Source organism: Candida metapsilosis, assembly GCF_017655625.1.
Source record: "Candida metapsilosis strain BP57 chromosome Unknown scaffold2, whole genome shotgun sequence".
Lineage (NCBI taxonomy): Eukaryota > Fungi > Ascomycota > Pichiomycetes > Serinales > Debaryomycetaceae > Lodderomyces > Lodderomyces metapsilosis.
The window spans coordinates 2742029-2764891 of NW_027138160.1; the positions used below are offsets into that span (position 1 = coordinate 2742029).

The window sequence follows — 22863 nt, forward strand, 5'->3', positions numbered from 1 at the left end:
ATGGTATGTGGTTAAAGAAATAAAAAATTTGGTTTTGTTTATGTTTTTGTTTTGAGTACGCACACACATTGATTTTGTGCAATAGAGTAATGAGAGAGATGAAGTGAGCACCTGAGAGATTACATAGACTGAGATACAGAGGCCGAGTGTCTACGTATCTGTAGGAGAGTATGACACTGACACTATGCTTCGCTATGTTTGATAATTTTAAATAATGTACATTGTTATATGTGCTACCCACATTTACAAATCACCCTCCACATCTAACCCAACTAAACAACAGTACTTTCAATCACCTCCAACATCTAACTCAACTGAACAGCAGTACACTCAATCACTTTCTATCCAGAATCTCCTCCACACCTTCCCTCTTTAGGCTGATTTCTTAGCAGTGCTGGCGTAAATCTCATCAAGTGGTTTTAGTTTAAATCCCCAATCTTCCTCACCTGGTCTATCAACATAATACTTTTTCAAGTTGACTTGATGGTATGGGTGATAAGCCAAATTGAACCAAGGTAATATAAACAAGAATGAACTACTATATTGTGAATTCCTATTAGCAACATCCTTAGACCTATCATCCAATGCACTTTCATTTTCATGATATGGCAATCTTCCTTGACTCAACAACTTCTTAACTTCATATCTATCTTTAGCAACTTCTCGTGAGTTTTCCTTCCATCCAAGAAAACGTTGACTTGTGTTGACATAAGCTAAAAAGAATCCGCCAATGAACCCAATTGCAGTTGCAGCACGGTATGTTGTACCAGCAATAGGAGATGGCTTCATGCCTTTACCTAAAGATGGTTCTAATCTTTCCCATACGTTTATTCCAATGGGGACAAGGGCAGTAGATATACCCCAGCTTAAATAATCTGATGGACGAAAGTAACGGACAACCTTGGTGAAATATGGATCTCCATCAATGAGCTCATAGTCACTGGAGATTGGAGCAGCTCTAACAGGAGTATTGGATGGAGTGTATGACATTGTCGTTGTATGCTTTCTTTGTTCTCTTCTGCTTACTCAAAATTTTCTTTTTTTCGTCACTTTTTGATTGGTAACATTGAGGTTGGTAGCGAATGGTAGCAACGGCGACTTCTATTTATCACAAACTCCATATCGGATATAAAAGAGAGTTCTAAAACGAATAACCTCTTTTATCATTAAACCATTCAACCATGCCTATCCAGCTAGCAGACGATGAGGCAGATGTACCCAACAGAAAGCACCCGCTAACCAGACTAGCAAATAGTGTTCGATGTTTCAATATACCACTACTAAATTTCCTAATCATTTTAATCTTGGGCACATTCCTATACAAGTTGACAACAAAATATACAAACTTGTATATGAAATCATCATTGATAACCATTATCGTGACTAACTTGGTGCTTTATGGAATATCAGAGAGTTTAGCACAACTGATTTTAAGCTACCGGCCAGACCAACCGATGATTTCATTCAAACTAAATGATCCTATACTGCTGGTTGCTCTTGATACTGAAACAAGTGCTGGCACAGAGCAAGAAGACGTGGCTACTGACGATGACGTCAGTATTGATGATCAAGGCTTGGATAGATTCATAGAGTATCTACGAAGAGATCATGAAGGAGGAGAGCAAGAGCAAGAGCAAGATCGATTCACAAATGATTTAATCACCTATGTTCCATTAACGTATTTCAATTTTAATCGATTGGCAGGATTCATGTGTTGGGGATTCATTATGGGGTTTGTACAATGTTGGTGGTATAAATTTCTTCAAATATATTCAAAAGATCCCAAGTTTATTGAAGTTTTGAGAAAAGTAATGACTGATCAATTTTGCTTTTCACCAATTTCGTTATTTTGCTTCTTTACTTATGGTACTATGGTTTTGGAGAATGGGACTTGGGAAGATACCAAAAAGAAGTTGAGTTTGATTTATTTGAAGACTTTAATGATTAATTATTCAGTTTGGTTTCCTATTCAATTTATCAACTTCTTGATTGTACCTCGCGATTTTCAAGTGCCATTTAGTTCTTCAGTTAGTGTTTTATGGAATTGCTTCTTGTCAATGAGAAACTCAACTAATTGAATGCTGTCTAGACGTATATGCCCAAATTGGAGTATCCATTAAACTTTCTCACTTTCGAACTGATGCTTTTCACATACTCTTGCTTATCAAGGGTAGCGACAATGTCACTTATAACGTATGCGGTATCCACAATAGCATCATTATCTGATTTTTCAAAGCCCAAATGTCCTTCGGAATTCAACACCAAGGTGATGACATTAGTTGCGCCCGACAAGTTTAACTGTGACAAGATGGCTGCTGTGATACCGGTTACGGAATGTGGTGGTCGCAACACTGGCACTTGAGATAATACCAAAGATGTGGTGTCTGATGTCAACGGTAATTGGTTTATCGATTGGTTATTGTTTAAATTTGATGGTGCTAATAGTATCCAGCTCTTTAGAGGTTGCAACTGTTGAACCAATTTTCTTGCAAGAAGATTATAAGCAATAATGTTTGCAAAATGTGGAACTACCACTGAGAGAATCCCATTTGATAAGTAGACTGGTATAACCTCCGTTTTGAATTTATTCTTAAGAGCCTCATTCTCAAGGGCAGTGTACAATTGCTCATCTTCATCATACTCCTCTTGTTCTTCAACTGATAGATCCTTCATCAAGCTTGCATAATCAATTGTAATTTCTCCAATTTTAACTCTCTTGGGTAATTGGTCTTGAATCAAGCTAATTGTATGAGGAACAATCAATGCATAGTCGTATTCACTAGTTCCATCAGTCAATGATATTTTGATCTCGGGGATGGGGTTTGGTTTCGAATTGGCATCTTCGTCGTCTAATGCATGACGAGGAGTTCTAGTTTCGGTAATTGGTTTAATCTAGATGAGTGTTAGTAACCATGGTGCCGCTACTTGATGAGATGCTTGTACGTACCAACATTGTGTGAAGTCTGTATACTTTTCGCCTTCGAGAGAATCTCAAATTTCATATTTGTCTTTTTTTTTGTGCCTTAATGATGCAACGAGGGCCTTCTCTGGAAGACAAGAACAAAGCTACCGTACGTTGAAACTGACACTATACATCAATTGAGTATCTAAAAGACAAGGCTAATGTTCAAAATCTACTACGCATGGTAAACAGAGGGTAGATAGTATATAGCAGTCTATCATTACAATTGTCCAAATATATCCTCTCTTCGTTGCTCTATCAACGGCATGTTTGTTCTCACCTTGTTCAACTGATTGAAATCCAAATCAGCATAAATTACTTCATAGTAATCACCGTCATCATCGATAGTAAAATCTGTGGAATTAAATTTCCTTCCTCTTGCTAAGACAGTACCCCATGGATCAACAATAATGGACTCACCATAGCTAACTCTCTCCACCACATCACCTTTCTCATTGGTACCAACGTCATGATGGCCGCATTGTGCTGCATTAACAACAAAACATTGTGAGTCCAAAGCACGAGCTTTACTTAATGTTTCCCAATGGGCCTCTCCTGTTTTAGTAGTGAATGCGCTGGGGAAAGTAAGGATATTAGCTCCAAGTTGACGCAATTTCAAACTAAGTTCAGGAAATCGTATATCATAACAGATAGAAAGGCCAACATTGGCTTGATCAATTGATGATGGTGGAGTAATTTCTTTTCCCGGTTCAACTGAGTTTGACTCTTTGAGTATTGGTCCATTGGGTACATCTACATCAAACAAGTGCAATTTCTGATACCGAGATATTACTGTTCCTTTTGGATCAATCAACAAGTGAACATTTTCAACTTTAGTGGCTGAAGCATTGGGTAAGTGGATACCAATTGACACGTATGTAGACCGATTTATGCTTTTTATGTGGTCGAGTAGTGGAGTGAGGAATCTAGACTTGACTTGTTGTGACAATTCAATTGAATGTTTTGCATTTTGAGACAAGTAGTCAGTGGCCTCTGGTAGGAAAAGGACCCTAGCTTGGCTCTCTACAGCTTGGTTGAGGATCTTGTATACGATGCGTAGGTTTCGTTGGATGTTCGAAGACGAGCATAGTTGGCCAACCGCTATCTTCATTGTGTAGTGTAGGAGTTGGTTGATGGTTTATAGTTGTGGCTTCAGTTTGTTGATTTTCTCGCTACCACTTCTAACCACACCCTTGCTTCTCTAGTGCACTCAATGGATGCACTGTCATCCGGGTCTTGTTCTCCTCATCCCGGGGGTTTAATCAACTACGTCACCACTGATAAGCAAAGATGCATCGTATGACGTACGTTTGTTAAAATGAGGGGAGTGGAAAGCTGTTTTGTTCTCCTCAGATAAAACGTTTACTACCAAAATCCCGTATCAATTCCATCCACACCAATTCAATTGTGGAGTAGACAAAGCTTTTCTAAAAGTAATACTTAAAAAAGACAACTACAATAGTTATTATTGTTACATTAACGTTTATTCAAATTGAAATAAACTAATCGTTGAAATCATCACTCATTATACATAGAATTGAAAAAGCAAAAAAATCGTAAACTCTTTCTAAGCTCTGTTTACTGGACCAGCAGTGTGGATGTCTTCTGATGAGTAGATAGTAGGCTCAAAAGGTTCAGCGTCTTCCTTGCTTGAAGCTTTAGTAGAACTAGTTGCAGCAGAAGATGCATTGATGATGTCATCATTAGATACCAAAGATACATCATTGATATTGTTGTAATTAACACATCTTATCCTTGATGAGTAAAATTGTTTTGATATGAGTTGTCTAGATTGTTGGGCTTTTGGGTATTTGATCATTTGGTGTTTGGCAATTGGAACCCAGTGCCTAGCAGCGGTTTGAATATTGCTTATACTGAGAATTCTTTGAGCAACCATAGTGTAGTTATGAATATTTGTTAAAGGGGTATGAAGAAGAAAATGTATCTATTGATGATAGAATGGAAGGATTGTCTGAAGTAGGTCTTGGGAAATTTTATGGGATATTTATATTGCAAGAAAATGAATTTGAGGTTTTCCGTTTCTCCAGGTTTTTCCTGCTATTGTGTCAATTTAGTTGACTCATTTTTCAAGTAAGGAATATTCCTTTGTGTAGCATTTCTTTGTCTAATCAATTAAAAAAGCCGAGCTTAAAAAAAAATTAAAAATCATAAAATTCCCACGGATAACCGCAACTTCGCACTTTAACTTCCGAATCAATGTGACCTCTATTCCCTATCCTCATAGTGATTAACAATGGATCTAAAGGAGGTAATGGTATACCTTCGTCTATCAAACGTTGCTATGGCTCCTCTCTTTAATCTTCTCTCCCTTAGAAATGCTACCTTTGTAGTCATGCCACATTTTTGTTTTTTCTCCCGTTTGTCCATAGATTCAAATCTGCACAGAAAGAAGTTCCTTTCTTCCGTGAGCAATTTTACTTTTCAGTTCTCACATGCGCGGTCTATGGTAGCAAGATTAAAAATGAAAACTTCCATTCATCCAGGTTACCTAATAGAGTATACTATCATCTATCTTATGTACTCCTATTGGTGAAAGTTTAGTTAGATTGACTCAATATCTTTTATCCGTCAATTTTTGCACAATTTCAATTATTCTTTTGACAGCTTGAAAGTGATAAACTTTTGACGTTTCAGATGTGAATTAAAGTTCGTTGAAGTAATCAGTGGTTGAACTCCTGAAGGTACTCTCTTCAAGCTATATACATGTATTTGAACTGAATATGGGTTTCTTTAAATGTGATTAAAGTGACCGAACCGCGCTCTTTTACTTTAGCATCGAACAATTCTATAATTTTGGAAGCAACTACCTGGTTTCGGCATATTTTTGAAGAAAATTTTGCACAAATTTCTGATGAAAATTCTTGATGAACAATAGTTTTACATGAGAACCAAGTCTATTAGATTGCGGTTATTTGTTACTTTCTCATCATCACTTTTTTTTTATAGAGTAGTGCACTGATTCGTCGACCAACTTCTACAAGCTATACCTTTTCAAAGGCAAAGGGCAAGAGGTGTTGAAGATTGTTCCTTTTAAATGTTTAAGGCAAGTAGAGTTTGATTTAATCATGTTAAATGATTGAAACCTATAAGTGGAGAATTTGTTTTGCTTCTATAATATTCCGAGACTTTAGATATGGTTGCAAAATCATTAAAATGTGATTTGACAATTGTTGTTTTCAGAAACTCCGAATAAATGTCACGTGCATCTTCTGCATAATGAGAAGGTTTATGCGAGTAATGCAAGTTTCCAATCAGCTGATTCGCTGAAATTGAAAAATTGAGCAAATTTCTTCATTAGATATTTTTCTATGCAATTTACAAAAAAAGTTTACACTCCTATTCAGATACTTCATAGTACGACGTCTACCCCTAATCTATTTTTCCACCGAACTTATAGCCTAACTCCATCAGAAAAGATCGGTGTTAATTCCAAACAGTGCGCGCGACAAGAGAAAAACCCCCGAAGAGAGAAAAAAAAAAATTTCACTTGAGTTATCTCCCCTCATTGGTAATCATATAAAACCTAACTTCGGTTCCACCTGGTACAATATAGACTCAATCTGTCCCTTATTTATTTAAACCACCTTTATAGGACCACACGCCACACACCCAAGTCTACTCATCCTTCCAAAAATGGTATTATATTTTGAAAACCAGCATCGGTTCAATTTTGATTTTGAAACTGCCAGTTTAGCATTCATCAATCGATATCCTAACCCATATGCCAAACATGTGTTATCAGTGGACACATTAGAATCATATGTCGACAAACAAGGACGCTTATGCACTACGCGAATCATTGTCAAGACTGGCAAATTACCCAAGTTTATTAAACCATTTCTTGGTGTAGCTAATTTGAATTCATGGATTATTGAAAAATCAATAATTAACCCCAAGACAAATACATTAATTTCATACACGAGTAATATTGATCATCGGAAGTTTATTCGAGTTGAGGAATATTTGAAATATTCAGGTGGGCGAGAACAGAATAGTAATGGTGCTCTTGGGACCACCATTGTTGATTCAAAGGTTAAGTTCTCTTCGAATTTGTTTGGATTGAAACTGAAGATTGAAGAGTGGAGTCACAAGAGGTTTATGAAGAATATACAAAATACAAGAGAAGGATTGAATTTTGTCATGATGAAGGTGAAGGAAAAAGGAAGAAATTATTTAACAAATGGTAAAAGAAGTGCTGATATGTAGAAACATATACTGTTTTTTTTTTTTTTGATTTTACGATGATTACGATTTTGAAGAAACTACTGATTGGTTTAAAGTGTAGAGAGAATATTGTATACCTCTATTGGTGGTGTCGTATGGTTTTGGCCCTCGGCTTATGCTAAAGGTAGCGCACAGAACCATTATAGTTCTCTCTCTGTCTGTCTGTCTGTCTGTCTCGGCCGATAAAACAGCGATAAGGAAAGACACACAAGACAATAAACTACACACACACTCACAAAATATTACTCACACTCATATAACCAACAGAGTTAATTTAGGAAACAGCAAAAAAATATATGACCACCACCATATCAACACCAACACATCAAGACAAGACATAATAGAGATAACCCCATAAAAACACACATATATTTATCTTCTCACTCCCAATACGCTCATCTTGTCACAACATATGGGTCATTATCTCTCCTCTAAAACATTAGCCAAACTTAGACGTAAATCGACTTCAAACTCAAATTTATCCGCGACTCCTGCAACGACAGCCACCACCACAGTTTCTTTACGCAAACAAATAGCAACAACACCTTCACCTCCACCGCAACAGCAACCATCAATAGCCAGACCTACAGCTAAAATGCACAGAGCTAAATCTCCAATATCTCCTAAACCACAATCTACAACTACCTCACCACGTCCAGAACCAACCATTATCAAACGAAGAAATTCATCATTTGCCAATACTTCATCTCCTTGGTTTAGGCGAAACTCATTCCTATCACCCACTATGATCCAAGATGAGAATTTCAAAGTTTACGAGTCAGGGAATTCTATATACTCGGGTATAAGAGGTGCAGATGGTCAATATATATCGAACTATTCTATAATTTCATTAGGTGAGTGTCAGGGGTTTGTGTTTAATCAGGATTTGTTTGCTACTCCGTATCAACAACTGCGATCACAAGCTACTGCTAAGAAGTATAGGTCGAATTCGTCACTGGGGAGAAGGAGGAGGAGGAGAAGTAGTGGTGGCAGTGCCAAATGCCGTGATCGGGATTACGAAAGGAGGCATACTAGTTACCATCCACCACGGCCACAATTTGATCATTCTGCGGTTTCTGAAAACGCGGTATTTGATGAAGAAGATGATGAGGAAATGCATGATGCCAATGAGGAAATTGTTTCTGATGAGAATATAAGTGATGCAAAAGGATCAAGAGAGGAGGATGAAATTGATGAGGAAGAAGAAGGTGATGAAGAGGAGGAGGAAGAAGAGGAAGAAGAGGAGGAGGATGAGGATGAGGAAGAAGAGGAGGAAGATTATAGAGAGATGCATGAATATGGAGGCGATTTCAATAATAGACGATACAAGGTGCGGGTAACTGAAATTGTTGTCGATGAAAATGAAGATTGTGCTATATTTCCAACATCCGATATATAAGGAAAGATTGCTTTAGGGGTGGAACTCAAAGGGGCCCGTGGCTTGGGAAGAGATTTGGAATGATTCATGCTAGATTCTGTTACGTGAGGAGATGCTAGTACAAGATAAAGCTTTTCGCAGGATCGAAACTCCATCTAATTGCTTGTATGTAGGTGAAACTAATAAACGTCAAATGCATTTGATACAAGGTTGTAAGATATCCACGATTGCAAAAAAAAAAAAAACAGAAAAGGAAAAGTCAAGAAAATTGAAAGAAAAAAAAAAACACCATCAATAAAATCAACTCCTCTACATCTTTTACTTCTCATCAACCAAAAGATGTCAGACCTAAACAAAAAGCTAGAGACACTATCACTCCAATTCTCCAACCGCCAACAAACACTAAACGACTTCATAACATCCCGATCAACATTAGAAACCCAACTACAAGAAAACAAAATTGTTCAAGATGAATTTTCTCAATTGAGTCAACAAGACAAGATTTATAAATTAACAGGACCTATCTTGTTGCCTCAGGATTATGTTGAAGCTTCAATGAATGTGGACAAGAGGATTGAGTTTATTGAGGGGGAGATTAAGCGGGTTGAGAGTAAGATTGACCTGGAGGAGGGTGAGTTGGAGAAGATTAGGGGAGAGTTGATTGCGCTTAGGACGCAGGCACAATGATGAGGGAGAGAGGGAGAGAGGGAGAGACTACAAGAGAGAGATTTAGAAGGAGAGAGATTTAGAAGGAGAGAGATCAAGAAGGAGAGAGGCGTGTTTCGCAGATATTTCAAGCAAAAGGTGTTCGCTGGTTAGGTTGGTTCCGTATTACAAGAAGTCTGTGTATTATAATAGAAGCTTTTACACTATGTATAGTCTAACCTCTAGCTAGTTGAGATTTAATCAAATTAATCAACGAAATCGCATTAAAATCAACCCACTGTTCCACACTATTATACCCTTCACCCAATTTCACAAACTCATCAACACGTTCATCCACATACTGATTAGTCAACCACAGACCACCAGTATTATCATTCAACAGAAACAATTCACTCTTGACGTAAATGGAACATATAGTGGCTCGTTTCAGGTACCATGCGAAATCATTTGACTTATCTCCTGCATAGTAAGCCAAGTCGTCGCCCAAGTTGAGCAATTCTTCGAGTGAGGCTGCTAGGTTGTAGGGGACCACCAAGTGGCTTAATCCTTGAGATAATTGGGATTTAATGGGGGTGTTCAACTCTAATCTATACTTGATTAACCGTTTTAACTTCTCTCCTTCGGATGATACACCAGGAGCAGAATTCGCTTCACCAGAAGTGCTTGATAAACTGGAAATTGCAAAAGTTTCCAATTCTTGTCGTTTCAACTTCAACCAATGAATCATCAACTGCATAGGAAGCGAATACCCCAGTGGTGAACTAGTTAGCACCAGAATCAACGAATCAGGATACTGTAAATCATGAATGGCTTTAGTAATTGTCCGTGGCTCAAAGCCGTATTCGGGAACATAGTCAATTGCTCTAGTCAAGATTTTCGATTCAATGAGATTTGGGTTGATGATTGTGTTGGTGCCAATGTGGTCGGTTGAATGGTAGAGTCTTGTAAAAGTGGAGGAGACATTGGTGAATGCTGCTAATCGGGGTACTTTTGACGCGGTGAACGTTTTTAACATTGTGTGTGTGTGTGTGTGGGGGGTGTTTGATTGTGGCTGGGGTATAAAGCAAAAGGGTCTAAATCCAATGTGGTCTGTTTTTCATTCAAACTTTTTTTTTCAAATTTTGAGTATGTCGCAAACCAATGTCCGGGCATAAATGTGACATAGGATTTTGAAGTGTCGCGAATTGTCAGTGTCAGCAACATGTGTGCTGCGACATTGAATGAAGGTCAATATGAACGAAAGTCTTATTGCACACATATTTGCTTGACTGGACAATATTGGATCAACTGATGTGGCGAAGTTAATTTCTGTGAGGATGTGACCCCACTGGGGGGAGTATCACTTTTGGATTGATGCATGTCCCCTCGTTATAGAGTAATCCCCCAATTACATCACAACTCCAGGTTGAGAGAAACGGAAAGATTGCATTACACATGTTATTTTGTTTCTTGTTGGGTATCTGCATCAGGAAAAGATTGCCCCGCCAACGTTGTTTAACATTCTACGAGTAATGTAACAAAAGAAACTCAAAAAGCTTTTATTGCAAAAACAATGTAGATGATTTAGATGGTGGGGAAGAAAGCGGGGTACATCTAAGTTTATAGCTTCCGAATGAAGTATGTATTCTGTACTCCTTGAACTATTGTTCTTGTGCATTTGCTAGATCTTGAATGCATCTTTTGGTTTAAAGAATGATTTTTCTCGCAGAAAATTACCCTGCCGAAAGTTATATGGTTATGCATAGCGAAGTTTGCAAAAGAGAAGAGAAATAACGTTGGGAACAAATGCAAGAACGGAATGCACCGAGGTATGGAATACTTAGATTATGCTTCTCATATGGTTGGCGATTTCCCTCCCCCCGCCGGGCCGAACAAACAAACGATCATACATATGTATATATCATTCGAGAAACTGCAATAGAAAAACAGAAATGAAAAATTATGCATTTGCATTTCGGGAAAAATGGCGATAGAAAAGAAAAGGCAAATGAGAATCGAGGAATTAGCTTCGTTGGCTTTTTAAGAAGTAAACGTTTACTAACCTATCTGCTAGATCTGTGATTGATAAAAACTAGTTAATACAGAGACTTAGAAAGTATATTTTAACTTTGGTGTAATGCTTTAAAAAATAGTTTTTGAAACGGCAATTGTTAGAGAGATTACACAAACACCAATTAAATAAAAACGTTTCTGTGTCTATCAAAAGTTTAAATTTCTTTTTTTCTAGTTTTCTTTCTCGGAGTTTAACTTCCATTTCTTTACATTACATCTCATTCATCATCCAATGAAAACTGAGGGAAGGAAATTGGCTTAGCTCTCCTCCCGTCAAACAAAATAGTGGTGTTAATTTACAAACCACTGTATACCACACATAGGGATGTATTATTCCCCTTCCCAATTACGTCACAACAATATACTAGTTTTACGGCACTTTAAAGATTGAAAAGGGCTTTTTCTTAGCTTTATTTTAGTCCGATTCCGTAACGGCATTTCTCATATAAACATGTATGACAAACCGAGGCATTTCGTAACCATTTTCGTTTTTCTTAGCACTCAAAAAAGAGATGACGAGTTAATTTTTTGTACCTTTTATAATGAGCTGATGGTGGCTTTATCTTTGACCAATGGGACATTGAGCTCAGTTCTAAGATATTACATCTGGTGTACTCTTGTTGAAGTGTTATTCATCATCAACCATGAAGCTTACTATCAGTCTAACTTTTTGATCTAATTGTCTCTAGTTGGACTAAAGAAGTTTTAGCATTTTGTGTGAAACCGCCAAACAAGAAAAAAGAAATTTTTAGGAAAGTAGGAAAAGAAGAGCAGAATCATTTGCCGCAAAAAAACCACGAGGAATAGCCAATAGTGCATGACAACAAAGAGAAAAACAAAGACGCCAATGGTGTTATCTTTCTAACCCCCCGCAAAAATCATTTAATGACCAAGTGGTTAGAGAGGGAGTGTAATCTTTTTTGTATTTCGTCAAACTCATATTGCACTCCGGAATCGCTGCTTTATGCACAAACAAACAATGCGAGGACGCTAATCGCTATGCCTTACTCTTTCTTCAAAAATTTTGTTTGTCTCACTATGCAGCTTAAAAGAAAAATGAAGGCACTTTGCCTCAACGCTACACAAACCTAAATACAAAAGTCTCTCTTTTCTTTTTTTGCTTTGCTTCTGTTTTTGTATTGTGTTTGAATGATTTTGGGATGAGCAAATGGTGCATTTTAGGGCTGTGGATCACACACATATTGAACATTTACAGGCTTTTTTTTTTTTTTTTTTATCGTGAAACATAATATGCATTCATCATACCTATCGAAATTAGCGGTCACTGGTTATAAACCCCGCACTTTGTAACGACTACAATCATCGGAGTTTGCAGCTAAAAATTTTTTTTTTATTATATTTATAGATTTGATTTTGACATCAGTTACGAAATTTATTTTATTTTATCTTTCTTCTTTCTTCTTTCTTTCTTTTCTACTTTTTTTATTTTCTTTTACATTCACTTTTCTTTATATCACGAAAGGGTCCTTTTATTTATTATTGAAAGTATTTTTACATATTCACTTTGCATTAGTCACATCTAGTCAATTGATCAATTTTTTGCATTCCAATTGAACTCTTTTACAAGTTATTCCCTTTCTTTTTTTTTTTTTTTGTTATGCTCAATTGTTAGAACCTAGAGTTATCCATTTATTAAAATATTAAATTAACAACTACATAAAACTCAACTACTACCACAGTACAATACAAACTAAGCAAATCAGCAAATGAAGATGTCATTTGCTAAACCACATATTGTTAAAATGGAAAATCTAGAAAAACCAGACGACGGCGATGTATACTCTGCAGCATCAGGAACCGTATCTACCCATACAGGATTCAAAGGCCATTGGGACTCTTTTCTAGATGGATTCCAAAGAGCTCCACCAGCTACTCTAGAAGGTGACAATATGAATAAAGCCATTTCCAAGAATGAATTACGATTAATGTCATTATCAACCGGATTAGGAACGGGGCTTTTAGTTGCTGCTGGTAACAAATTGCGTATGGCTGGTCCTGCTGGTGTTTTGATTGCGTATGCAATTACAGGATTGATTATGCTTGTCCCTACAATTTGCTCAGTTTCTGAATTATCTATTGCTTACCCTGGTTTACCAGGTGGGTTCCAATCGTATTATTCGAAATTTATTGATGATTCATTGGGGTTTGCGTTGGGCTGGAGTTATGCTTTCCAATGGTGTTGTGTTATTTCTTTGGAGTTGGTCACGGCGTCAATGACGATTAAGTTTTGGACAGTGTCGGTGAATCCCGATGTTTGGGTAACGATTTTCCTTGTCGTTGTCATTTTAGTCAATCTTGGTGGAGCTAAAGTTTATGCCATTGCTGAGTTTTTCTGTAATTCATGTAAGGTGTTGATGTTGTGTGGGTTTGTGTTGTTTGGATTGATTATTGATGTTGGTGGTGGACCACAGGGGTTTATTGGTGGTAGGTATTATCATGATCCAGGTGCATTTACCAGTTTTAAAGGATTTGCCTCGGTGTTTGTCACTGGTGCTTTTTCATTGGGTGGATCGGAGTTTATTAGTTTATCAGCTGCCGAAACTAGGAACCCAAGAACATCAATTCGTGCTGCTTCGAAACTTGTTTACGTCAAGGTTATAATTTTGTTTCTTGGATCGTTAACATTTGTTGGATTATTGGTGCCACATAACTCACCAGAATTGATGGGATCTTCTGGTAATGATGTTCATTCTTCACCTTATGTTCTTGCTGCCGAATTGCATGGTGTTAAGGTGTTGCCCCATATTATAAATTCCGTTATTCTTATATCCGTCTGTTCAGTGGCTATTGCTGCCATGTATAGTTCACAACGGTTGATTCAGTCTTTGGCACATCAGAAATTGGCACCGAAATGGTTGGATTATATCGACAAGCAAGGAAGACCATTACGTGCATGGTTTCTTACTGTTCTTTCCTCATTTTTTGCTTTCATTGCTGCTTATGATAAAGAAGAGACGGTTTTCAATTGGCTTTTATCCATTTCAGGTATTTCATTTGTTGTATGCTGGTTATTTATCTGTGTTTCTCATTTACGTTTTAGAGCTGCTTTGAAGTATAATGGAATTTCCTTGGATACATTGGCATATGTTTCTCCTACTGGTGTGATTGGATCATGGTGTTCAATAATTATCAATAGTTTGATTTTGATTGCTCAATTTTGGACATCATTGTTCCCCGAAGGATCACCCGATGCCAACAATTTTTTCCAAAATTATCTTGGTGCTCCAGTGATGTTGGTGTGTTTTGTGTGTCATAAGTTGTACACTCGTAATTGGCGATTATGGTTGCCTGTGGAGGAAATTGATGTCAATTTGGATAGGGTGATTTATGATCCGGAGATTTTGGAGTTGCAGAATTTGGAGGAGCAGGAGAGGTATAAGAAGGCACCATTTTGGAAAAAGATTTTGATTGTGTGCTTTGATTAGAGGAAGACGTACAGGAGAGTTGTGTAGAGGTAGAGAGACATGTACAATTTGTTTTTGTTTTTAACGAATAAATAACTGTTATGATTATTATTATTAGGGATTTCTGTTGGGTGTAGACTACTTGTGTGGTTGATTGAATCTAGCCTCGAATCGGTGAGTAAGAAATTAATAAATTTTGAGTTTTCTCTAACTTCTCTCTTGCTGTGTCATTAACACCCGCCTTTGATGTTGAATATCCTCTTTTTGTAATCAGCAACTGTACAACTCCTACAGCTCTAAACGTACCGTTTTTTCTTGGTATTTTTGGTTTCGGGATAATTATCTAAAGTTCAGGTGTTTAATGATGAAAAGGAGAGGAGGGGAGCATCGTCATCCGTAGAAGAGAGCAAAAAAAAAAAAGATTACAGTGTATAAGGCGTGTGTTTTCGTGTTTACTTGTCTTCGCACGTGTGTTGTGTGTTGTTGTGTTGTGTGTTGTTGTGTTGTGTGTTGTTGTGTCTGTGTGTATAAATGGTTTATGTGTCTTGTGAGCTACTTATATCCAAACGTTTGTTTGTTCGTAAAAATTGAGATACTGGATCTGACTCTGATGCAAAAAGATGAAGTGAGTGAAGTTGTGTGTGTATATTGAAAAGGAGAGAGTGTGGTAAGGTATGGTATGTGTAACCGTAAGGGAAAGTTTAGGCGTAAATTAACGATTATTATAAATTGATTTTGCTTTTTGTTACTGGTCTGTTTCTGTGGCTTCTGGCTTTTTAAGATTATATAGCCGTTCAATGTTTTAATTTTAGATCCGATGTTCAGTAGCCAGCCGGCGGCTAATGTTTCGGCTAGATAGATAGATGAGTGGTCTTAAATTAAGTTTTTTTTGAAAGAGATGCTGGTTGAATTGTGTTATTTCAAGGGAATGTTTAAATTCTTGTCTCTTTGTCTGTCGGGAATGAATTTTATTTTGTATTTTGTGATGAGTCTTGCATCAATTATCAACAACAACAACAACACCCCTTTGTCTACTGTTGGGTTGAGTAGACAATAATATTACGTTTTCTAGTATCACTGTGTATTTTAGGTGTACTGTACTGTAGTGAATTGTGAAATTTTGAAATTTTGAAATTTTGGTTCAGGAAGATGATGACTACAATGTTGTACAAACAGAGAGAGATGCTCTTAACCTAAAGCGTATATGCAACCACTACTAAAAATGAAAAAAAAAAAATAAATTTAAGTATTTTGACAGCATTACTTGGCAATGACAAAAAACCAACCTCAAACTGTAAGAACTCTGACCAAAGTTAACACGTCAGTAAACACACACACACACAGAGCTACTATTCCTTTAGTTTGAAGTTTACCAGACACAAGACACAAATAGTTAAATTACAGTGTCAAGAGTTTGCATACAAAACGTTTCTACCGGCATTTGAAAAAATAAAAGTTGAGCAAAAAACTAAAAGGGGGCAAGCACACAATGTGAGCAAATTTCTCTGGACCAATCAGAATAAGCCTCCACCTCACACGACAGAATCTCGGAAATGGAAACATGGAAGTGGAAGGGGGTGGTGAGGGACAGACCAAAGTGTCTGAATCATCAAACGTAGTATGCATTATTATTATAACTAAAAAGATATTATTTCTAAAGACATTATTATTACTAAGAAAAGTATTATTATAACGAAGAGCTGGCAACAAAATTCGGTAAAACGCAATTCCTATTAAAAGACATTTTGTGTTTTGTGTCTGTGTGTTCAATTATCTTTGTGGCACCTGATCTAGTATTTTATCGGCATTCCAGTACTAGTTTTCACCACTAAAACTGACTTACTATTGCCACTCATTTGATGTGGAATGTGTGGGCTTTTTTTTTTGTCACATACCGTTTCAGCTTAGATTATTATGCATTTATAGAGCTTTTGGTTATGAGCTGGTTCTGAGTTGGTTATGAGTTACGGTTTTGCATATGCAAGTGAAAATGGTTATACTGACGGTTACAATTTGAGACCAAGAAAGGCTGTACCTTCAAAAAAAGCAAATTTGTGTACTTTTTTTCCTACTTTAGGTAAACAATAACTTCAACATAGTGACGACATACAACAACATTAACATTACAATGCAATACAATGAGTACTTCATATTCCTACTAAGTGCCGTTAGCGCATAAACTTTCAAAAGACGTAAAAACGTAAAAAAAAACAAAAAAAATAAACGTCGGATGAAATCGTAGTAAAAAGAAATTTTTAAAATTGTCAGAAAACTTTCCTCCTTATTGTGTTAACTAAATAAAAATAAAATAAAACCCTTGAATTATTTTAGCCGAGGAACTAATGCTGTAAAACTAAAACTAAATATAGATTATTACTAAAGAGTAACTTAGTTATAGCACCAAAGACTAACCCACTTATTTCAAAAGACAAGTCAATATAATAGTAAGATGTAGTAATGCAGCCACAGTATGCACTGAATTTCTTTTACCTACCACATCTCTCTTGCGCTATCTCTTCTTCAGTCCATTTATATTAAAATAAATTGATAAAACGGTGGTTACATTTTTTTTTTTGCTCCCGTTTCTGTTTCTGTTTCTGTTTCTGTTTCTGCTTGTTGTGTTGTTTTTCTTTAGTTTAGTTTCTATTTTAGCGTGAGATCTAGATCGTATTTATTTTTAGCTTGTGCATTTTACATTTTGTAAGTACAACAGACACAGACACAGACACACAACGAAGCCAAAACCACTTTAGTATATAGATACGTTTATAGCAACACTAGCACTTGAAGTAAATGTTCAATTGCCTTTTTACAGCTCGATAGTAGTTGAATCTATATGCCTGTTGATCACATGCTCACGTTACTGTTATTGTTACATTCATTACACAAAATTACAAGCTCACTAAGCCACAAAACCAATATAAAAAGATGAGCTCATTTCTTTATATACCTAAAGCAACGATGAGATCAAGATCTATGCATAAATACTAATATGAAGATACCATGTTTAGTAAAAGAGAGAGACCTACTAGAGTCTTCGTAATTGAATTAAGCCTTAAACATCCGCTGCAATAAGATATACCTTGAACGTGCATTTGACTATAGGGCTTTTAAATTGTACCAGCAACTACCACTTCTGGTATGTATCCACGTGTATATGTTTATAGTGTCTTTAAGTGTTTTTTTCGTATCTTGTGACGTCTCTTATGCTTTATTTTTTCTTTATTGTGGTTGTTGTTGTTGTTGTTGTCAATTGCAAATCGTGGCTGTTCCTTATTTTGTGATCTGCTTGGCCATGTGGTAAGAGAACAGGTACCTAGCAGCCTTGATGTACTCGTTTACTGTGCCCACCTATGTCTGTGTCTGTATACATATTGTGTCTGTATCTGTGTCTGTGTATCATATCTCTGTTTACAATGGTAGTATTGCACTGATTGACTCTGCTACTGTATTGTATTGTGTACCTTGTATTGTGTGTAGTTTTTGACTACCATTCATGTTGTCATATCAACCATGAGAACAATAGCAGCAACAAAAACCCCCTACTTCACCACACCACACCCCATTGTCTTTTCACTCCTCATTCGTATACAACAAAGTACATACTCAAAACTACTCACTTAACTCCGCTTTGATTACTTCTTAATCACAACGCAGCTACAATGTAATCAATTACTGTTAGATTGCGTATTTGCTGATGCTGATTTGTTGCAATATCAGATGTAACACCTGTCTAAAAATAAAATACTCCCGCTTTACACACTCCCCTAGGCCATTTTAAAGCTACGGCTATTTGCTACTACTACCAAACAAGGTAACTACACAAGATGTCTTATTGTTCATATTTGTGCAATTTAAACAAATTAAGGTTTTGTCCAATAATCATCAACAATAAAACAAAAACAATACAAACCATAAAAAACAAAAAGAAACAATTCAGGCGCTTAATCTTATATGTTTACATTCCTTAGCTAGAGGCTTGGGATTAATGGAACCGGAATGTCCATTACCACTCAGACACACAATGACAACAAATACACACAGGAGCACACACACACACACGCACGCACCCCCTATCCCTATCCCTAACTCTTTGACTCCTCTTTTATATTGTGTTATACATGTGGGTGAATAAATTTCAAAACCCATTGTATTGCAAATCCCCTTGCTAAAAAAAACACTAAACACAATTCTGATTTGTCGGTTGCTAAGTGGATGGTTTTTTTTATTTGCAAATATATATATATATATATATGACTTTGCATATTCCTCGTCATCTTTTGAACATGATTAAACTGTATCTCAAAATAAGCTCACCTTTAGGTATCACATTCACACTCATAACTGCATTGTTTTCCCAATTTTTGATCATCATTACTACATATATCTCAGATGTCACAAATACAACTATTAACCTCGGTCATTAATCAATTGCATGAGATTAGTGGTAACTCATCGTACAAATATATGCTCATAACTCAAGACGATTCACAACCAAATACCGAATTAACTTTCCACTACTCGCCTCATTTCAATGCTGAACAAATTGAAGATTTAAAACTGTTGCTTGGAAGATCATCTTTGACGACGATAAAACCAACCTTGACTAATCTGTTTCCATTAACCTTGACCAAGAACCAATCACCAAAGAAGTTACTAGACCAGTATCGTGATTTATTCAACTCGTTGTCACAATATGTCTGTAAAGACATTGCTAAAGCTTGGATCAAAATCCTTGAACCTAATAAACAAGCATTGTTCCCTTATCGCGACTACAACAAACTGAAACCTGATTGGTGGCCACAACACGTTAATCACATTGAACCTGATCATTTAGACAAGATTGGTCGTGTTGAAGTATTGATTAATGTTCTAAGACATCCTCATTTCGACCTTAGACGTATTGATTTAAAACAGTATCAACTGAAACCAGTCTTGATGTCGTTGTTGAAGGAGATTTGTTATTTGGCCATGTATGAACGCATGTTTTATAATATGCTTCGTGATCAAGATGAATTGTTTTATTTGGTTCCGCAGTGTGAGAGAAAGTTGTTTGAGTTGGATCGCGTGGTTATTATGACTAGTGGGTTGAAGCATCCTTATAGGCCTGGTGAGGTTGTTATGGCGAGTAAGATTGTGTCTGCTGACTTGAATGAAAGGATCTATGGGTTAAATGAGACTAATGAGGTGGCAAAGGAGGAGGAGGAAGAGGTGACGGGGGTGAAGGATAAACGTAAAGAGTCGTTGGTGGTTAAGTTGAGGCATAGACGTGGTGGAAAAGTTGAAAAGCGTAGTGTTCAAAGAAAACAAACTAGGGCTGAGTTGAAGAAACAAATGGTCAAGTTGGACCATGATTTAAAGAAGAAGCTGAAGGCAGAAGCAAAGGAAACTGAGAGACAGACAAAGATACAATCATATACACAAGACGTTGATCGTTTTGACGACAAGGTTGAGATGCAAGACATTGATACTGCCAAGACTGAAAGGAAAGTGGATGGCAAGGATGTTGATCATTTAAATACTAAGCTGGATGAGGAATCATATGAGGCAAAACTTGGATCACCATTCAGTTACAATGCAGAGGGAGAACAAGGCGATGATGCTACTGATGATGAGTATGATGATGGTTCTGGAGAGGAGGAAGAAGAAGAAGTGGCTGAATCACAAGTGGTTAACAATACAACAAGCAGTTGCTGTGACAAGGCTTACGTAGCCAGCATGTTGAAGACACCAGAGTTTGAAGAGTCGGGCAAGTTTGATGTGAAAAGAGGTTATACATATGGTAAAGGAGCTGGGGTTTATCAATATCCCATCACACCAGCATCGAGTGGCAACACTGTGCAAAGTTCAGTAACTTCGCAAAGAAGTAAACTGAGTCACTTGCAATCACTTGGCAATCAACCACAGCAAGATGAGAAAGATGCTATATACTCACACTCATCAACACCCACAAACTTCAACTCCAATGCCACCAACTCCAATTACTCGACTCCTTATAATAGCATCATTACCCAAGTCACTTGTCCATCAACACCACATCCCCGCTTCAACTTATCTACTGACCACATCAAGCAAGATTTTCTCGATTTCAATAGATTACCGAACCCAATGAACAACGATGAGTTTGAGAATAATGTCATAGGGATAATAAACCAAATAGGCTCCAGTGGCTCCACAATGGATCATGATGATGATGAAGTGGACCAAGAAGCTATTGACATGGACGTCGATTTCGAATCAGATTTGACCGATTATGCATCTGATCACTCTAGCTATGATGGAAGCTTACTTGATAAGAGTGATGATACTGACTATGAGGTGATTGATCAATGTGAATTGAAAAGTGAGTATGAGGTTGAGTTTGGTGGTCAGAGTGTTGATTATGCTGGTGTTGGTAATGGTAATTACTGTTTGAATTCTAATTTGGATATACAAATGTGAGAGGTGGTAGAGGCTGTTGAGGAAAACTTTTTTTCTTTTTGAGTTTGGTCAGTAGTGTTTGTCACGGCTTGATGCCAGTTGTTGTTGTAGTTGGCGTTTATGATGTTGTTGAAGTTCATTTTCATGGCATTGATTGTCACACGATTCGTTTTTTTATATATGTTCTTTTAAAATACTATTTACTTTCTATAAACGTAACAGATTTGCATCCATTGTAGCATAGCCTTTCCCCCCTGCTGCTGACTTGCTCTTTACAAACTTAGTGGTGTCTGGTGAGTTTCTTGGTGGCGATATTCATTTCTTAATTTCACTTTTTGTGTCGGTTTCGCAGCCATACCAATAAAATCTATAAACTGAAGTTTTCGCCTTTCCCTCTACAAGTACAAATCAGAAGGAGGAAAAAAATTCCTCCAAATGTCCACTTTTTTCTTTCTTTTTCGTATGTCTTCTTCAGTTCCTGAACTACTCTCATTCCTAATCTTGGCTTGCTTTTTATCAGTGCTAGATATTATCAAACGATTACTTGCAATCATGACTTCCAATAAACCAAATACTACTGCAGCTCAACAACAAAATGGTGTTTGTGAGAGTCAAAATCATGAACCAGTTGAAGGATCATCAAAAGATCATCAGAAACAAAATGCTTCTACACAACAAGAGAAACAGCAACCGGCTGAAACTAAAAGAGAATCTAACGGGTCATCATTACCTGGCTTATTAACACCAGCTCATTTGAAATCATATCCACTAATTTCATCAAGTGAATCAGTACTCAAGATGATTCCATTAAGTAACTACGTCACCAATGCCACCAAGTCCACATTCACATTTGTTCGTGGATTCCAACCCATTAAATACTTGGTTGAAACCAGTGACGTTTACTCCAACTTGCTTTTATCGAAATTGGACAATATGGTACCCAGTTTACAAACGGTTGAAGTACAAGATTTGACCAATCCGATAACTATTCCCGTCTTGGTTGCTGTTGATACTGTTAACTACAAGATTTCCGCCATTAATGAAACTGTCTCCAAACATATTATTGAACCGGTGAATAAAACCATTGTTGAGCCTACAAAGGGAAGGATTTCTAATGTGCAACAGGAGTTGCATGACAAGACTCATGATGAGAATGGGAAAAACATCTTTATTAAGCCTGTTGATCCGGTAGTTGCTCCATTTAATGAATCGTTGGAACAATTTGTTGATAATCATTTCCCTAATCATAAGAAGTTGAACGAGGGTGGAAAAGAGGGAGGTGCTGGTGCTCATGCTCCAGCTAATGAAATTGCAAGAACTTTCAAGATTGTTGGATCGATAATGACAAAAGAGAGTATTATTGGAAGTAAAGGAGATGCTGCTACTACCACAACAACCACCGTTGTCAACGCTGATGGTACCACTTCTCAAGATCTCAAGGTTGGAAAAGATGTGAAAAGGACATCGTGCTTTTTTGGGTGAAGCAGAGGGAGCAAGAGGAGAGAATGAGGTGAGAGGGTGTGAGTGTGAAGGAGAAGGTGAGTGTGAAAGTGAGATTACGATGGACGATGATTTCAACAACGACAACAACAACGCTGTCATCTTATCAAGTGGTGATTCTGGAGATCATGTGAGTCCTTGTACTTGTTGTGTTTTTTATTTGCTAGCTCATTTAACAGATTAGGAACAGTTTTTGAACAAAGAGATATCAAAAA

At 37.0% G+C, this 22863-nt stretch overlaps 12 protein-coding genes across 12 annotated transcripts; 7 read left to right on the forward strand and 5 right to left on the reverse strand. All coding sequences in view use genetic code 12, as the record gives it.

The window, feature by feature from the left end:
- Positions 1-372: 372 nt before the first annotated feature.
- On the reverse strand, positions 373-990 carry NUO1 (Nuo1p; the record flags this gene model as incomplete). The annotated part of the gene is made up of 1 exon (XM_067691588.1): positions 373-990. One exon carries the CDS (start codon positions 988-990, stop codon positions 373-375), a length of 618 nt encoding a protein of 205 aa, XP_067549938.1.
- Positions 991-1181: 191 nt separating this feature from the next.
- I9W82_002704 (uncharacterized protein) lies at positions 1182-2078 on the forward strand (the record flags this gene model as incomplete). Its single annotated transcript, XM_067691589.1, has 1 exon — positions 1182-2078. The coding sequence occupies one exon, from the start codon at positions 1182-1184 to the stop codon at positions 2076-2078; it is 897 nt and encodes a 298-aa protein (XP_067549939.1).
- Positions 2079-2085: 7 nt separating this feature from the next.
- Positions 2086-2953, reverse strand: I9W82_002705 (uncharacterized protein; the record flags this gene model as incomplete). Its single annotated transcript, XM_067691590.1, has 2 exons — positions 2086-2892; positions 2948-2953. The coding sequence occupies 2 exons, from the start codon at positions 2951-2953 to the stop codon at positions 2086-2088; spliced, it is 813 nt and encodes a 270-aa protein (XP_067549940.1).
- A 229-nt stretch (positions 2954-3182) lies between these two features.
- On the reverse strand, positions 3183-4073 carry I9W82_002706 (carbon-nitrogen hydrolase family protein; the record flags this gene model as incomplete). The annotated part of the gene is made up of 1 exon (XM_067691591.1): positions 3183-4073. The coding sequence occupies one exon, from the start codon at positions 4071-4073 to the stop codon at positions 3183-3185; it is 891 nt and encodes a 296-aa protein (XP_067549941.1).
- Positions 4074-4529: 456 nt separating this feature from the next.
- Positions 4530-4859, reverse strand: I9W82_002707 (uncharacterized protein; the record flags this gene model as incomplete). Its single annotated transcript, XM_067691592.1, has 1 exon — positions 4530-4859. One exon carries the CDS (start codon positions 4857-4859, stop codon positions 4530-4532), a length of 330 nt encoding a protein of 109 aa, XP_067549942.1.
- A 1757-nt stretch (positions 4860-6616) lies between these two features.
- On the forward strand, positions 6617-7189 carry I9W82_002708 (uncharacterized protein; the record flags this gene model as incomplete). The annotated part of the gene is made up of 1 exon (XM_067691593.1): positions 6617-7189. The coding sequence occupies one exon, from the start codon at positions 6617-6619 to the stop codon at positions 7187-7189; it is 573 nt and encodes a 190-aa protein (XP_067549943.1).
- Positions 7190-7619: 430 nt separating this feature from the next.
- I9W82_002709 (uncharacterized protein) lies at positions 7620-8606 on the forward strand (the record flags this gene model as incomplete). Its single annotated transcript, XM_067691594.1, has 1 exon — positions 7620-8606. The coding sequence occupies one exon, from the start codon at positions 7620-7622 to the stop codon at positions 8604-8606; it is 987 nt and encodes a 328-aa protein (XP_067549944.1).
- A 318-nt stretch (positions 8607-8924) lies between these two features.
- On the forward strand, positions 8925-9272 carry YKE2 (tubulin-binding prefolding complex subunit; the record flags this gene model as incomplete). Its single annotated transcript, XM_067691596.1, has 1 exon — positions 8925-9272. The coding sequence occupies one exon, from the start codon at positions 8925-8927 to the stop codon at positions 9270-9272; it is 348 nt and encodes a 115-aa protein (XP_067549945.1).
- A 193-nt stretch (positions 9273-9465) lies between these two features.
- Positions 9466-10266, reverse strand: I9W82_002711 (ubiquinone biosynthesis protein; the record flags this gene model as incomplete). The annotated part of the gene is made up of 1 exon (XM_067691597.1): positions 9466-10266. The coding sequence occupies one exon, from the start codon at positions 10264-10266 to the stop codon at positions 9466-9468; it is 801 nt and encodes a 266-aa protein (XP_067549946.1).
- Positions 10267-13030: 2764 nt separating this feature from the next.
- Positions 13031-14749, forward strand: I9W82_002712 (GNP1; the record flags this gene model as incomplete). Its single annotated transcript, XM_067691598.1, has 1 exon — positions 13031-14749. One exon carries the CDS (start codon positions 13031-13033, stop codon positions 14747-14749), a length of 1719 nt encoding a protein of 572 aa, XP_067549947.1.
- Positions 14750-19120: 4371 nt separating this feature from the next.
- I9W82_002713 (uncharacterized protein) lies at positions 19121-21169 on the forward strand (the record flags this gene model as incomplete). Its single annotated transcript, XM_067691599.1, has 1 exon — positions 19121-21169. One exon carries the CDS (start codon positions 19121-19123, stop codon positions 21167-21169), a length of 2049 nt encoding a protein of 682 aa, XP_067549948.1.
- Positions 21170-21700: 531 nt separating this feature from the next.
- On the forward strand, positions 21701-22630 carry I9W82_002714 (uncharacterized protein; the record flags this gene model as incomplete). The annotated part of the gene is made up of 1 exon (XM_067691600.1): positions 21701-22630. One exon carries the CDS (start codon positions 21701-21703, stop codon positions 22628-22630), a length of 930 nt encoding a protein of 309 aa, XP_067549949.1.
- Positions 22631-22863: the final 233 nt, after the last annotated feature.